Raw genomic sequence first — 14935 nt, forward strand, 5'->3', positions numbered from 1 at the left:
GGGGCGGGGGCGGGAGTGAAAGTTGCTCCCCGCAGCTGTGCGAGCCTCGGGTGTTTTTCCTGAGGAATTTCTCAGGGGCCTTCTAGGGGTCCCGGGGGCCTCCGGACGAGTGAGTCAGCGCTGACGCACGCCCAGCTGCGAGCATCTGGCTGGGAGCCACGCCCTGCCCTGCAGGGTTTAAGATGGGGGGCGCCCCGGGTGCGGGGGTGATCCTTCAGGAGGTGGTTGAGCGGGCTTCCCTGATCTGTAAGACCCCAGGCCAGGTCCTCCCGGAAAACTGAACAGGCGCACCCACCACCATCACCTCCACCATCACCACCACCACCACTGCCACCTTTTCTGGATTTCTCTTGAGTCCAGGGAGGTGCCTGCCCATGTGGGTATTTCCAAATTAGTTTGTGCCCATTCCCACGCTCACACATCCACATGGTGTGCAGTCTCAGGCATCCACTCAGAATATAAGTCTCCTGGGACATTAGGAATGTTAAACACTGATGTCTGCGCCCACACAATCCCGTCAGTCACCCAGCACACGGTCGCGGCTTTTGTCGTCTTCCTACGCTTTCAGGCTCTCACACACTTCCACGGGCATACATGCAAACGGTCAAAATTCACAGCCAATCACCTATTCCCTGGCTCTGTCACACTCTCACACATAACCACATGGCCCCATCACAAGTAAGGGGACATCACAGGCACAGATTCACCAAACCACCCCCACACAACCACTAGCTCACCACCAAGACTTCAACTCCTGGTCACACAGCTGCACTTTGAAGCAACCGCCCCTAATATCACCATCACAGGTCAAATAAATACTTCCATATATTGACACATTAACAAACTATATGCCTAGCCATTCCCTGGCTCATTCAGTCACACATCCTTACACAACCTTACACACTTACACAATAGCACACACACACATCTGCATGCACACTCACACCTCTGCACTTCCACACATCTGGGGAATCCCAACCATGTTGCAGCCTAATCCCTGCCTGCCTGGGCCACATCTCAGACCCCACCTATTGTCTCCCTGGGGCCCTGGCCAGGACAGGGGAAAGTCTGTGGGAGAAGGGCAGCTGGTTCCCTGACAGACCCCCATCCCCCAGCCCTGCAGGCAGGATTCAATGCCTCTTGTGTGTCTCCTTGTCACAAAGCCAGCCATGAAAAGAAAGGGCAGTCAGTTTCTGAAAGGTCATTACAGAAGGGACACAAGATTAAAGCAGGAGGCATTTGGGTTAGATTCTGGAAAGGACTTTTCATATGTGAATGAGCAGTGGTTGAGGGGAGACCTCTTCTCACTGCATAGAGCCCGGGGCTTGGGTAGGGAGAGCCTGGGAGAGCCACTCTGGGTCAGGTCATGGATCACAGCCCTTGCCTGGGGATAATTGTTTCATGGGGGAGTGACCCTTGTGGTCAGCAGAGCCTGGGAGCCCAGATCTCAGCCCCAGGGGGCTCTAACCCAAATGCGTCTTAATGATAGCCCGGCCACAGAACACGCAATTAGAGACTGGGTCTGGTGGTCGGGGAGTGGAGAAAGGGTTGGGGAGGGCAGTAATCCACACAAAGAGATGGAGACGGAGAGCTAGAGTGAGAGAGAGAGGCCCAGAGACAGCAATGTGCAGAGAGAGAGAGAAAGATGGAAGAACCACAGAGATACCAAGAGACAGTCAGAGAGAGTGAGAGAGCGACAGCACGCATGCCCTAGAAAGAGAGAGAGAGACTGAGACTTAGAGATTCTGAGCTGGACACAGAGAGATCTGGAAAGACTGACAGAGAAATTGGGACAGAGTGGGAGTGGGGAGGGGGGAGACAAGAGAGCAAGAGCCAGAGGAGATTGGAGCAAGAGGGAATAGAGGTTAGAGCAGGGCTCTGTAGAGCCTGCAGAATGAGGGGCCTGATTCAGGAGAAGCTGCGAAGAGGTCCCTCATCAGAGCCTCTATCGCTCCCAAGTCTGGCCCCCAACCCCAGCTCCCAATGGTGAGGTCAGCAGAGCCACCTCCAGGGGTGAGGTCATTCTGCAGAATCTTGCTCCTGCCAAGAGGCTGGGTCAGGGTGTCAGTGGGACAGGATGCTGGGGGTGGGGGAATGGGAATCGGGCAGGGGCTTTGGTCCCAGGGGAAACCCCCACACACCCCTGCCCAAGCCATGTGGTTTCACTTAGTGCTGGCCTGGCTGCCTGGGGCTGGGCTGGTGGGCTGGCCTGGATTCAGATCTGGTTGGGACAGACAAGTTCTTTCCTTTGCTGGGATGAGAGAGGGAGAGGGTCAGAGGGAAGAGGTCAAAGGGTTATCAGAGAGAGGTAGTCAGAAGAAGGAGGTCAGGAGTGTGATGAGATGGGGAGATCACAGGGTAGTCAGATAGAGGAGACTGAGATAAGCAAAGGAAGGAGGTCAGGGGATAGTCAGAGGGATATGGCCAGAGGAGGAAATCAGACAGAAGTCCGATAAAGGAGGTCAAAGGGGAAGGTCAGAGGGAGAAGGTCAGAAGGGATGATAGTCAGAGGGAGGAGGTCAGAAGGGATGCTAGTCAGAGAGAGGAGGCCTAAGGGAGGAAGAACAGTCACAAGGAGCCCTTCCTCTCCATGTGAGTTTCCCCTGGCAACAGGGTCAGATTACCCAGTGAACAAGGTAAGCACGGACCTACTTATGCTTACTAATTAGTAAGTAAGATTAGTAAGTAAGCACAAGTAAACCCATGCTTATCTTGCTTCCTGGGTAATCCATCCCTATCAGGGATTGTAAATTTGAAAAGAGGCTTTGATACTGTAAGAAGGTGCTGTGGACTTGGGAGAGAGACAGATGCCAGCTATACCTAGAAACAGAGTCTTTGTTGTGGTGAAAAAATGTGAAATAGTTCACTACAGATGATCAGGTAAGCAAAGTAAGCACTGTGCTTACCTTGCTTACTGGATAATCCACCCCTGCCTGGCAAGGGGGCACCAGGTCCGTGAAGCAGCCCCAGAGAGCCTGTGCGGAGGAGTGGGGAGATGGGGACAGACGGCACTGGGGCTCCGGCCAGGAAGCTTTGATTCATCCCAGAACTAGGTCAGCTTTTTTTCTTACCAAAAAGCAAGGGAAAAAAACAGGAGTCAACAGTCTGATGAGGCTGGAACAGCTGCGGGGTGGGGAGAGGGGGATGCTGGTCCTGGGCCTGTTTCTTCTTTCTGAGCCACAAACATGGAGAGGAATGGACCACCGCCCCCAAACTGAGCCACACACGTGGAGTCTGGGCTTACTCTAACACCTTCCCCCTCCCCTGGCTTCTCTCTGCAGCAGACCCTGTGGATGTGCTGAAGGCTCTGGGCGTGCGTGGAGGCCAGGCTGGGGTCCCCGAGGGGCCTGGATTCTGCCCTCATAGGGCCCCAGAGGGCGACAGGGCATTCAGGGTGGGCAAGGCCAGCACACTCAGTGTCCCCACGTTGGAACTCTTTCCAGGTAAGTCAGGGTGGGAGGGGCTGCGGCCATGCTGGGAGCATGGTAGTGCCACCTGAGCTGCCCCTTTCCCTCTATCCACCAGATGGACACTTCCCCGAGAACTTCTCTGTGTTGGTCACTCTTCGGGGCCAGCCAGCCAGCCAGTCCATCCTTCTGTCCATTTATGATGAGACGGGTGCCCGGCAGCTGGGACTGGTGCTGGGGTCCGTGCTGGGCCTCTTAGATGACTCCTTCAGTCCCCTCCCCCAGCAGGTCAACCTCACAGATGGCAGGTGAGTGTAGAGAGGGTGGGGGCCCAAGGAGGCGTGGGGTGAGAAGCACCTCCACTGAGGCTGTCCCTCTGCAGGTGGCACCGCGTGGCAGTCAGTGTGGACGGCAGGATGGTGACCCTGGTGGCTGACTGTGAACCTCAGCCCCCCATGTTGGGGCAAGGACCTCGATCCGTCAGCACAGCTGGACTCACTGTGCTGGGGACCCAGGACCCAGGGGAGGAGGCTTTTGAGGTAGAGTTTTAGCGACAGGGGAAACTGAGGCAGAGGACAGGAGGGAGTTTTGTCCACATCCTGGAGCTGGAGAAGGGATTGAGGAAGGGGGAGATCAAGCTTCAGCATAGCCCCAGGAAGCTGAGGGAAGGAAGGACCGTGCTTGAGTGCATTGTCGTGAGGGTGTGAGGTTGTAGAGCCAGGGAACTGTTGTTGTGGTGGTGCACACTTGGCCTGTCCCAGGAGGATAAGGTCGTGACGTGTGACTGTCAGGCGGACGCCTTTGTCTGTCGCAGTGCAGGTGGCTGTGAGCTGCCTGTCTGTAAAGAGCGCTGTAGTTATTGTGATGGTATGTGATTGATAGGGATGGACTGCCCAATAAGCAAGGTACGCATGGGCTTACTTGTGCTTACTTACCAATCCGTAGTGCACAAAACCCATGTGAAATTGTGCACCATGGATTGTAAGTAAACACAAGTAAGCCCATGTGTACCTTGCTTAATGTAAACTGGTTCGTACCTTGCTTGCTGGTTAATCTGTCCCTCGTGATTGTGTGGGGTGTGGTTGTGACGTTGGGTGCCAGAAAGTTGTGATGTTGTGTGGCTGTGGCTGTAGGACGGGAGTGTTTTCAGTGTGGTGGTGACTGTTGCCAGTGACTGTGCTGTGTGTGGCTGTGATGTGTGTCACCTCCAGGAGTCCAGGGACCTCATCTATCTTGCTCTCCTCTTCATCTCCAGGACCCAGAAGGGCACCTGGCACCTAGTAGGAGCTCACTATGTGCCTGAGACTGAAGGAACAAATGTGGCCTCGATGTGACAGATTTTGTGGGGTGTGGTTTGCGGTTGTGATTTTGTGTGACCCTGATAGAATCTTTCCTTCTCTCAGTTCCAGGGAGCAGAGGGATTGCTGTAATGGGACTGCCCTCTCCTTATACTTAGGGTGCTCTGGGTGGAGAAACACCAAGCCTCGGTGCTGGGAGGTGGGCAGGTTACGCCGAGGAATGGGGGTCAGAATCAGCCCATGCCCCTCTTCCCCTACCCGTCCATTCCCAGGGAGATATTCAGGAGCTGCTGATATACCCAGATCCTCAGGTCGCCTTCCAGGCCTGTGAGCAATACCTTCCTGGCTGTGACGACCTGGACCCCTCAGCCACAGCGGTGAGTGAGGGGCTGTGTTACTGCTGACCTGAGGCCACAGGCTGAGTCATCTGGTTCCAGGTCTCAGGAATGAGTGAATTCTCACCCCTAAACACAGGGCTAAGTGACCTCTAACCTCAAACAGTCAGAGGCCTCCCTGAGTCAACCTTGACCCAGGTCACACAAATGAGTGATTCTGACCCAGGGTGGAATGCGTGATTGACCTTGACCCCAGGTCAGAGGGCTAAGTGAGCCCTGGCCTCAAAACACAGGAACAGTGGACTCTTGTAAACCCCTTGCCAGTGTGACCCCAGGTGACCTTAGTGATGGGGTTTCCACTGAGGGAGTGGGAAATTGAACAGGGCTCTGGACCTGATTGAGGCTTGCTTGTCAGGCACCCCAGGGTGAGCCAGAAACCCCTCCCCCTCGACAGAAAGGGAAGGGGAAGAAGAAAGGGCGAGGTCGCAAGGGGAAGGGCAGGAAGAAGAAGAACAAGGAAACTATGACCTTGAGTCCAGCTCTTGCCTCCCTGGAGAACCAGGTAAGGAACCAGTGACCTCTCACCTCTGCTCTTTGATTCCCTGACTTCTGGCTCTGATCCTCAGCCCCTCATTCATGATCCCCACTTCTGGTCTTCTCTTAGCCAATGGATGACTATGCGGGGGCCGGTCCTATCTTACGAGTTCCCCCATCTCTGCTCACCCCACCCCCAGTCTTAGAGGGAAGGGACATACTAAGATAAGTCCCTGATTATTAGGGAGTTCGTGGTGGGGGCCACTCTTTAAACAGGGTCATTAGCTGGTGGGGGGATGATGAGTTCATTAGTTAGTGTATCGTTGTTTGGAGTTCACTGGTTGGGGGTCACTGATGAGAGTTACTCATTGGGGGAGTCACTAATTGGAGGCACTATTTGGCCTCCCTGATAGGAATTTCTGGCTGAGGGTCACTGTAGGGGGATATTGGATGAGATCAATGTTTGAGGGTTTACTAGTTGGGGCTCACTGTTGGAGGTCATTGATAGGGGCTGCTGTTGGTGTTACTGGAGTCACTAGGTTAGGGTTAGTGGTTGGGGGTCATTCAAGGAGATCATTAGTTGGGGGCTTCTTTGTTAAAACTCGTTGGTGGAGAGTGATTAGTTAGGAGGTGATTGATGGTGACTAGATGGGAGAATTACTGATTGAGGGTCATTGATTAGGGGCACTAGTTGGGTCACTTAGGGTATTCACTGGTTAGGGGATGACTGATTGGAGGAATAATTGATTAAGGATCATTGATGGAGCTTATTAGTTGGAGGGTCACTAAAAAACAAAACAAAACAAAACAAAACAAAAAAACACCATTGCCATCGGGTCGTTTCTGACTCATAGTGACCCTATAGGACAGAGAAGAACTGCCCCATAGAGTTTCCAAAGAGCGGCTGGTAGATTCGAACTGCCTACCTTTTGGTTAGCAGCCAAGCTCTTAACTACTGCACCACCAAGGCCCCTAGTTAGGGGTTACTGTGGGGGGTCATTGGTAGGGTCAATGATAGGGGCCTTTAATTGGGGAGTCACTGATGAGTCAATGGTTGTAGAAATAATTGGTTGGGGGCCATTGATGTGGGTTATTATTTGGGAGTCAATGATTAGTGGTCCTTGGTGTGGGTCACCGGTTTGAGGTCCTTAATGGAGTCACTGGGGATTATTTGTTGGGGGGGTCACTGGTTGTGGGTCATTGATGGGGGTCATTAATGGTGGGGTCACTAGTTATAGAAATCATTATTTAGGGGCCATTGATGTGGGTCATTAGTAGGGGGTAACTGGGTAGGGGTGCCAGGGGAGGTCACTGGTTGGGGATCCTTTGTTGGGGAGGTGTCACTGGTTGCACTAGCTCTGCTCTCCACACCCTCCTCCTCTGCCCTGGTCCCTCACCTGAGCCCCTACTGCCCTCTTCCCTGCTTTGACACAGTTCTTCTGCAGCTGTCCAGGCTGGGGAGCTGCCACTCCCTCTCTGACTTTGGCCTGGCTGGCTGGCCGCTGAGCTCTGCCTTGAGGCAGGACATGTGGGATAGACTTCCGGGAGTCTGGCCCTGAGTGCTGGACCTTGACCTTGACCACTGGACTCTGGAGACAGCTCCCCTCTCTCTCCCAGGCTCTGGGACCTGACCCAGCCCTGCCCCTCCTCCATACACAATGGCTCCCCCTGCTGGCTTCTCTGGTCCAGCCAGCACACCTTTGCCTTTGCCTTCACTGGCCAGATCCCTACCCCTACACCCCTCTGATATCTCTTGGGAATCCCCTGTCCCTCTCCCTAGACTGAGAGCTGCCAGGGGCAGGGCATGTCTCTTCTTTTGCCTCTCCTTTGTCTTGATTGCCTGACCCCTGGATCCCAGACTTGATATACTCTCTGTCCCTGCTCCAGACCTCTGCTAACATCCCCACGACAGCAATGCCATCCCCAGCTCTGCCTCTGACCCCCACGTCCCCTTTGGTCGTCACCACCACTGTGTCTACTGGCCACAACGTCACCATTCTAGAGGTTAGTGGGAAGCGAACAGGGCTGGAAGTGGATGCTGGGGGCGGGGAAGGGGTTGGTTGCAGAGAATGAGGAGGTTAAGGGCAAATTTTGGTATGTCCCAATGCCCTCAGTGGGGCCTGAACCCTGACAACGGAACTGAGCCAGAGACCCTGAAGACTGAGACAGACACGGAGGACGAGGAAAGAGATAGCCTCACCATGGGTCCAATCTTCTGGTCAGCTGAGCAGTCATCAAGGACCCAGTTCGAGATCTTTCCTGTGAGTCTGGGTGGCTGAGTTAGGTGTAGGGGAAGGGACTCCTACGTGGAGTCACATAGAATCACATTCTTTCTCTTGGCTTCCGTTTATCTTGTCTAGAATGCCTTCCCACCATCCTAGTACAGATGATAAATATTTACTGAGCACCAACAGTGTAATAGGTACTGTGCTTATTATGGCTGGCTCTGTGGGTAGGCTGATGAGTTTGGCTTTTAGTCTAAGCATGATGGGAAGCCACTTGAGATGGAAACATGATGTGACTTGTACTTTTAAAGGCTCCCTCTGGTTGCTGAGTGGCAAGTGGACTGTAGGGGGAGCCAGAGGGGCAGCAGAGAAACCTGTAGCGGTGCAAACAGTTAACAAGTTGGTCTGCTAACCTAAAGGTTGGCGGTTCGAGTCCATAGGTGCCTCGGAAGAAAGGCCTACTGATCTGCTTCTGAAAAATCAGCCATTGAAAACCCTATGGAGCATAGTTCTGCTCTGACACATGTAGGGTGGCCATGAGTTAAAATCAACTAGTCAGCAACTGGTTAGGTGAGAAAGAGCGGTGAACTAGCAGAGGGTGGTGGCGGTGAGGAATGGAGAGAAGTGGGTGGATTTGGGACATGTTCCAATTTTGGCCTTACTGCTGGTTGAAGAGAAAGATACAAGGATGACTGCCTAGATGTATGGTGGGACCATTGAATAAGATGGGGAATCCTAAAGGAGAGGCAGGTGGATAGTGTCCAGGATCCCTTTCTGCACATGTTAAATTGGAGACACCTGTTCAGCATCCTAACAGAGACGTCAAGTGAGTAGTTGGTTAGAAGATTCTGGAGTTCAGGTCCAGGCTGGAGATAAAGACTTGGGACTCGCGTTAGTCGAGAAATGGCATCTTTAGCCAAAGGATTGTTTGAAATTGCCTAAGAAAATAACACAGATAAAGGCGGGTAAATGCAGAACAGAATTTCAAATTCTCATGGAATCCAGACTTTATGGATCCACGGAGGCTGGATGAACCCCTGAAACTATTGTCCTGAGATGATCTTTAAATCTTAAACCAAAAATATCACTTGACGTCTTCTTAAAACCAAACAATAGTTTAACCTAAGTAGTAAAGAATGTCTGCCTTTAGCATCGTGCTCTTTTACGTGCTATCTATTTGGAATCAAACTGACAACAGCAACTCAAAAGATTAGATTGGAAACTTAGGGGGCAGTGAGTTTATGTGAATGGGGGAGGAAGAACTTGGAAAAGGAGAGTGAGAATGGCTGCACAAATTGAAGAATGTAATCCATGTCACTGAATTGTACATGTAGAAATTGTTGAATTGGTGTATGTTCTGCTGCATATATTCTCAACAACAGCAAGAAAAAAATTATATAAAAAAAATAAGAAGGGGACCCAGGTTCTAGCTTTGGTATTAGACAGAGGAAGAGGTGAATAATCATGACTAATGTACTCTCAGTGTTTTTTATACGCCAAGCATTGTTTAACTTATTCATCTTCATATGGGGTTTATACAGTTGTCATTCACTCGCCAACTTTACAGGTGAAGCCAGAGGAGTCAAGTAAGTTGCCCAATATCATCACTCAGCTAGTAAGTGGCAGATCGAGGATTAGGACTGGGCAGCCAGGCTCTAGAGTTCACACTCTTCACCTCAATGTGGTTTTGCCAGATTGATGCTAGTTGAAGGAAGGAAGGCAAAAACAGTTCTGAGGGTGGTCCCTTTGTGTGTGGGGTGGTGGTGGTGGTGCAGAAGATGAGTATGAGATTAGGTCTCTGAGGGTTCCATGACGGAGTTCCGAGGTTCACCTCTCTTTTCTTTTCACCCCCCTTCTCTAGGTAGCTGGAGAGAAGGGAGCAAAAGGAGAACCAGCAGTGATCGAACAGGTGAAGGGACCTGGGGTTGGGAGAGGTTGAGGGGTCTGGACTAGGATGGGATCACACTCATCTCTCAAATTCAGGGGCAGCAGTTTGAGGGACCTCCAGGAGCCCCAGGACCCCGAGTAAGTCATGGCTGTGTTTCCCTTCCAGTTGGGGTGTTTTGTCCTTGGGGGTGGGAGTTGGGGTATAATGTTGCCCGATCGTTTGACATTTGAGGCTCAATGGATGACTAAAAACAGGGGCTGGAGTGTAAAATGGGGGGTCAATGTGTGTCAGTATAGCTTTGAGGGATCAGGAGTTATTAATGGTGGGATTGAGGGGTCAGGGTCAGTGGCGGGTCCAATGTCAACCTGGCTTAAACCTTGAACTTCCTATGACCTTTGTTTCTATGTCCCCAACAGGGGGTAGATGGCCCCTTGGGCCCTCCTGGTCCCCCAGGATTTCCTGGGGACCCTGGGCTACCGGTAAGAAACTCCCCCTGGGGTGTATCCATCTGAGAAGGTGAGGTTTTAGATTGTGGAACTGAGGTTAGGAGCAAGGAGGTCTGAACATGGGTCTGAGGGCTGGGAGTGGGGACACTCTCCTGGGGCTCCAACTGATCCCTCCTGCTGATCTCTCTCCCCATCAGTGAATTATCTCTCGGGCTTCTTTTCTGTCTCTGAGTGCACTTATCCCCTGCTTTTCTCCCTCTGTCCATCTCTATCTCCTAGTGTCTTTCATTTCTGTCTTCCTCCTATGTCTCTGCATCTCTGTTATCTATCTCTTTCTCACCATCTCTCTTTGTCTTTGTCTGTTTTGGTCTCTGCCACTTTCTATGACTCTTTCTCCCTCCCTCTGTCTGTTTCTCTGTTTTAAATTCTCTCTCTCTCTGTCTCTTCCTGCCTCCTTCTCTCCATCTCTCCGTCTCCATCTTTCTCTGCCTCCCTCCTTTTCTATATCTCCATCTCCCCCTCCATATCTGTCTCTCATCTCTGTCTAGTCCTACCTCCATTCCTTCCTCCATATCCTTTCTCTTTCCCTGTCTCTCAGGGCCCCGCTGGCCTCCCAGGGACCCCTGGCATTGACGGGATCCGGGGTCTACCAGGCACTGTGATCATGATGCCGGTAAGAAGGAGATAGGGTGGCACAGCCCTAGCAGGTGGAGTCCTGAACAAGGAGTAGGCTTCTCCTTGGGGATCCCCTCACCATTAGTTGCTTCCCAGTTCCAGTTTGCAAGCAGCTCCCTCAAAGGACCCTCAGTCTCCTTCCAGCAAGCCCAGGCTCAGGCAATACTGCAACAGGCTCAGGTGAGTGGGGAAATAGTCAGGGGACTGATGGGAGGGGTAATGGGAAGACAACTAGGAGAATGGCAGGGATGGGGTTAAGGAAGGGCTGTCAGAATACAGGGAGTTGTTTGTCTCCTGAACATGACTTTGTGGGGACTGTTGGGGGTCTTGTGGGAGACCTGAGGCTCTGTTTCCTTATGTATCAACAGCTCTCCATGAAAGGTCCCCCTGGCCCGGTGGGGCTCACTGGGCGCCCAGGTCCCATGGTAAGGAGGCTGCATGGAGGAGGGGTGTGTGTCAGTGGGGAGGGATCATCTCTTTTTAACTGAACTCCCTGCTCTCTCCTCCTCCAAGGGTCTTCCTGGGTATCCAGGTCTGAAAGGGGAGATGGGAGAAATGGGACTACAGGTGAGCTTGGTGGGGATAGGCATCAGATTGGCTGGAAAGGGTCTTCTTCTAGGGCCAGAGGATAAGGTGCTGGTTGGGGAAAATCCAAAGGGACTGAGGATACCCTCATAATTACTGCCTTCCTAGAGAATGACTTAAAAGAAGTCTTTCTTCTTACTTATTCTCCTTTCCTTCCTCCTTTTCTTTCCTTTCTAGGGTCCTCGAGGCCTTCAGGGCCCCCCTGGCCTCCCTGGCCGAGAAGGCAAGATGGTGAGTGACTTCCGTGTTTCCAGGTCACCCCTTATACATCTCTCAACACCCAATATGAGCCTTGGCTCTATGCCCCAGGGTCTGTTGGTGTCATTGGTGGGATAAGAGCACTGAGGGAAGTGAATGCCTCTAGCTCTTTGAGTTTATGACAAAGGAATTTGGCTGGGTCAGAGAATCAGGAAGGGCTTGCCAGAAGGAGTGATGCGTGAACTGATATCTGAAGTGTGATCAGGTGAATAGGAGAGAGAAGAGCATTCCAAACAGAAGGAACAACATGTGCAAAGGAAGAGCCTGGCACATTGGAGGAAATGATGAACAAGATGCTTCCAAATAGATATAAGTACAATAGTTATATGTACAATGAAGTTGGGGATTCTTAATTTTGGTGATGATGGTGATTTGTATTAGAGCAAGGGAACTGGGGATAAAGAATATTGGATAAGTTTGAGTTACATTTGGGAGATTCAATTGGTATACAAAGGAGCCCCCAACACAGGACTTTGCATTAAGAAGGTGCTCAATAAATGGTATTAGATATCTTAATGATGTTATTGATAATGTCATTGAGTCCCTAATCTTGGGTAGGATTAGAGGTGAGGTTGATCCTTGATCCTTAGGCTCACTTCTTCCATAGGGCCGCTCTGGAGCAGATGGGGCTCGAGGCCTCCCAGGGGACACAGGACCCAAGGTAAGCAATGGGGCCAGGACTGGGACTTGGGGGGAACCGTCAGGGTGAAGGGTTTGAGGTTTACCTGGTGTCTCCTTGGACAGGGTGATCGAGGTTTTGATGGCTTGCCAGGGTTGCCTGGTGAGAAGGGCCAAAGGGTGAGTGTGTGAGGCCCCTCCCTCATGCCTAAGTCTCCCTCTTAATGTCCATGCCCTCCTTCCCACTCCCAGTGTCAGAGCCTTGATCCCTGGGTATGGGTCCTAACCCTTAATGCCTGAGCTACTTTCCTGGGTGACTGGTATCCACACCCACCTTTCCACTCTGAACTCCCTTCTGTTCCCCACTCCAGGGTGACTTTGGCCATGTGGGGCAACCTGGTCCCCCAGGAGAGGATGGTAAGAAGGTAAGTTTGGAAGAGAGTTTGGGGATACACTGGAGGCTAGGAAGCCAGAAAGAGAGAGAGGAGTAGAAGAGTCAAAGGATTAGATGACGGGTGAGGGACTGCACTGGAGGGTCAGGAGGCTTCAGGAATATTTTTGGAGTTAGGAAGTGAGACTGGGAATTGCAGGATTGGGGTTAGGGACAGGAATGGAATCACATGTGCTCCATCTGCTGGATCCTGCCTCACGCTCTGACTCAGATCCCCTGGGAGGGGCTGTCCAGATGAGGGAAGGTGGTTCTCCAAGGGCTGTGCCTCCCTCCTCTCTAAGTGATGACGCTTTTCCACAGGGAGCACAGGGACCTCCAGGGCCCACTGGCCAGGCTGGGGAGCCGGTGAGTAGCAGGGACCTCTGCACCCCTTGCCTGGCCTAGGGGAGAGAGTCAGGACAGGACCCAAAGGTGATGCTGAGATACTGCTTCTACTTCCTTGCAGGGTCCCCGAGGACTGATTGGCCCCAGGGGCTCCCCTGGCCCCCCAGGACGCCTGGTGAGATGTCGCTGTCTCTCTGCACACTTGCCTGTGTTTTTCTCGCCTCTTTCTCCTCTGCATATCCATTTCTGTTGCTTGGTTTCTCTGCCCACTCACCTTTCCACTTGCACTTCTTGGTGTCTCAGACTTGGCTCCTGCTTGTCTCTCAGTCCCGGTCTCATGATGTCTCTTCTCATAGGGTGTAGTTGGAACTGATGGTGCTCCAGGTGCCAAAGGAAATGTGGTATGTGTCCTACCCTCTGACCTCTGACCCTTTTGGACACTCTGGCCCCATGACTCTTTACTGATCCCTTTTTTTACCCTATGAACATCCATATCCTTGTCCACTCTCATGACCCCCCATTTCAACTTTGCTGACATCTCAACACCATGAACCCTTCCACTGAACAATTACTTTCTCCCCAGGGCCCCCCAGGAGAACCAGGCCCTCCAGGACAGCAGGGAAACCCTGGGTCCCAGGTTTGAGCTATCTTTGCCAATAATGGTGGTGGGGGGTGATGGTCAGCCAAGGCCTTAAATGAGCCCCAGTCTTCCCAGCCTCGGAGCTTACTGCCCCTTTCTCGTGCCTTCCCTTACTCTTTTCTTTTTTTATGTCTCCAGGGAATCCCTGGCCCCCAGGGACCCATTGGCATTCCCGGGGAGAAGGTGAGTGACAGCACTACCTATGACCCCCTCACGTCAATGCTCCCTTCAGCTCTATCTCCAGGCAAAGCTTCCCTCCAGGGCCTTTCCATTAGCTCTGAGGCTAATGATAAATTGCAACATTCCTTAAACAAGCTCAGAATTACAAAGTGTCATTGTTAGGGAAGGATGGGTTTCAAGAATCAGAAACCCACTAAGACCAGCTCATATAAGCAGATATTGTGAGATTAAAGGGAAATCCACAGAAGCCTGTCATAGAAGGTATTACCACGGCTCAGGGGACAGAATAGCCCTTTCTCTGGGGCCCTATGGTCTCATTTTTGTTCCGCTGCCCATCTGTTTCCATTTCCCCTGGAAGACATGCTTTTTTCTGTACACATTTTAGTTTGTTCTCACCTCCACCTTCTATTTCTATATGACTCTGTATTGCCTTGTCACCATGTCAGGCCCCAGCTCCCCATGACCTTACAGTTTCAGATCCATCTGATCATAGTTTCTTTGTCTGTCAGCTCAAAATCTCAGGAAAGAATCTGATTAGCTTAGCTTGGCCAGACTGCCCACTTCTGGACCTGTCAACTGTTTGTAGGACACAGGGGTCCCCTCATGCTATTTTGGCCTACCCCTCTTCAATGGGAGCTTGTGGGTGGGAGGCACTTCTAAAGAAAGGGATGTGGCTGAGAATTCCCCCCCACTCAACATGTCTGTCACACTGGTTTTACATCCCTTCTCTCAACTCTCCCAGAAGCAGAGATTTCTGAGGCTCAGAAAGGGGAGGGAGCTTACCCAGGGTCACACAGCAGGTCTGGGCAGAGCTGGAGATAGATTTCCTGACTGCTGGGATCTGCTTGTTCTCTAACCTTGAAGTAACTGCGTGTCTAAATAAAGCTATTTCTAATGGATTGTGGGGACTCTGAGACACTCCATCTCTTCCTCATTGTTCATCTGCTTTCAGGGTCCCCCTGGGAAGCCAGGAATTCTAGGTCTCCCAGGAGCTGATGGCCCTCCGGTGAGAACTGGGAGTGGGAAAAGGAGGAGGGAGAAGGAATTGACTTGAGAATCTGGATAATAAAT

General features: G+C 51.9%; 1 protein-coding gene across 1 annotated transcript in view; it reads left to right on the top strand.

The window, feature by feature from the left end:
- The window catches only part of COL5A3 (collagen type V alpha 3 chain), a 40446-nt gene that overhangs the window by 1039 nt on the left and 24472 nt on the right, over positions 1-14935 (top strand). The window contains exons 2-25 of the mRNA XM_004378559.1: positions 3282-3443; positions 3526-3715; positions 3790-3946; positions 4978-5082; positions 5456-5602; positions 7462-7578; positions 7689-7835; positions 9661-9708; positions 9783-9824; positions 10104-10166; positions 10732-10806; positions 10905-10988; positions 11177-11233; positions 11322-11375; positions 11571-11624; positions 12259-12312; positions 12396-12449; positions 12641-12694; positions 13021-13065; positions 13166-13219; positions 13401-13445; positions 13628-13681; positions 13823-13867; positions 14817-14870. Of these exons, the coding sequence (XP_004378616.1) occupies positions 3282-3443; positions 3526-3715; positions 3790-3946; positions 4978-5082; positions 5456-5602; positions 7462-7578; positions 7689-7835; positions 9661-9708; positions 9783-9824; positions 10104-10166; positions 10732-10806; positions 10905-10988; positions 11177-11233; positions 11322-11375; positions 11571-11624; positions 12259-12312; positions 12396-12449; positions 12641-12694; positions 13021-13065; positions 13166-13219; positions 13401-13445; positions 13628-13681; positions 13823-13867; positions 14817-14870 (1961 nt within the window). The remainder of the gene's footprint in view (positions 1-3281; positions 3444-3525; positions 3716-3789; positions 3947-4977; positions 5083-5455; positions 5603-7461; positions 7579-7688; positions 7836-9660; positions 9709-9782; positions 9825-10103; positions 10167-10731; positions 10807-10904; positions 10989-11176; positions 11234-11321; positions 11376-11570; positions 11625-12258; positions 12313-12395; positions 12450-12640; positions 12695-13020; positions 13066-13165; positions 13220-13400; positions 13446-13627; positions 13682-13822; positions 13868-14816; positions 14871-14935) is intronic.

The sequence above is a fragment of the Trichechus manatus genome, unplaced genomic scaffold (assembly GCF_000243295.1).
Source record: "Trichechus manatus latirostris isolate Lorelei unplaced genomic scaffold, TriManLat1.0 scaffold00057, whole genome shotgun sequence".
Lineage (NCBI taxonomy): Eukaryota > Metazoa > Chordata > Mammalia > Sirenia > Trichechidae > Trichechus > Trichechus manatus.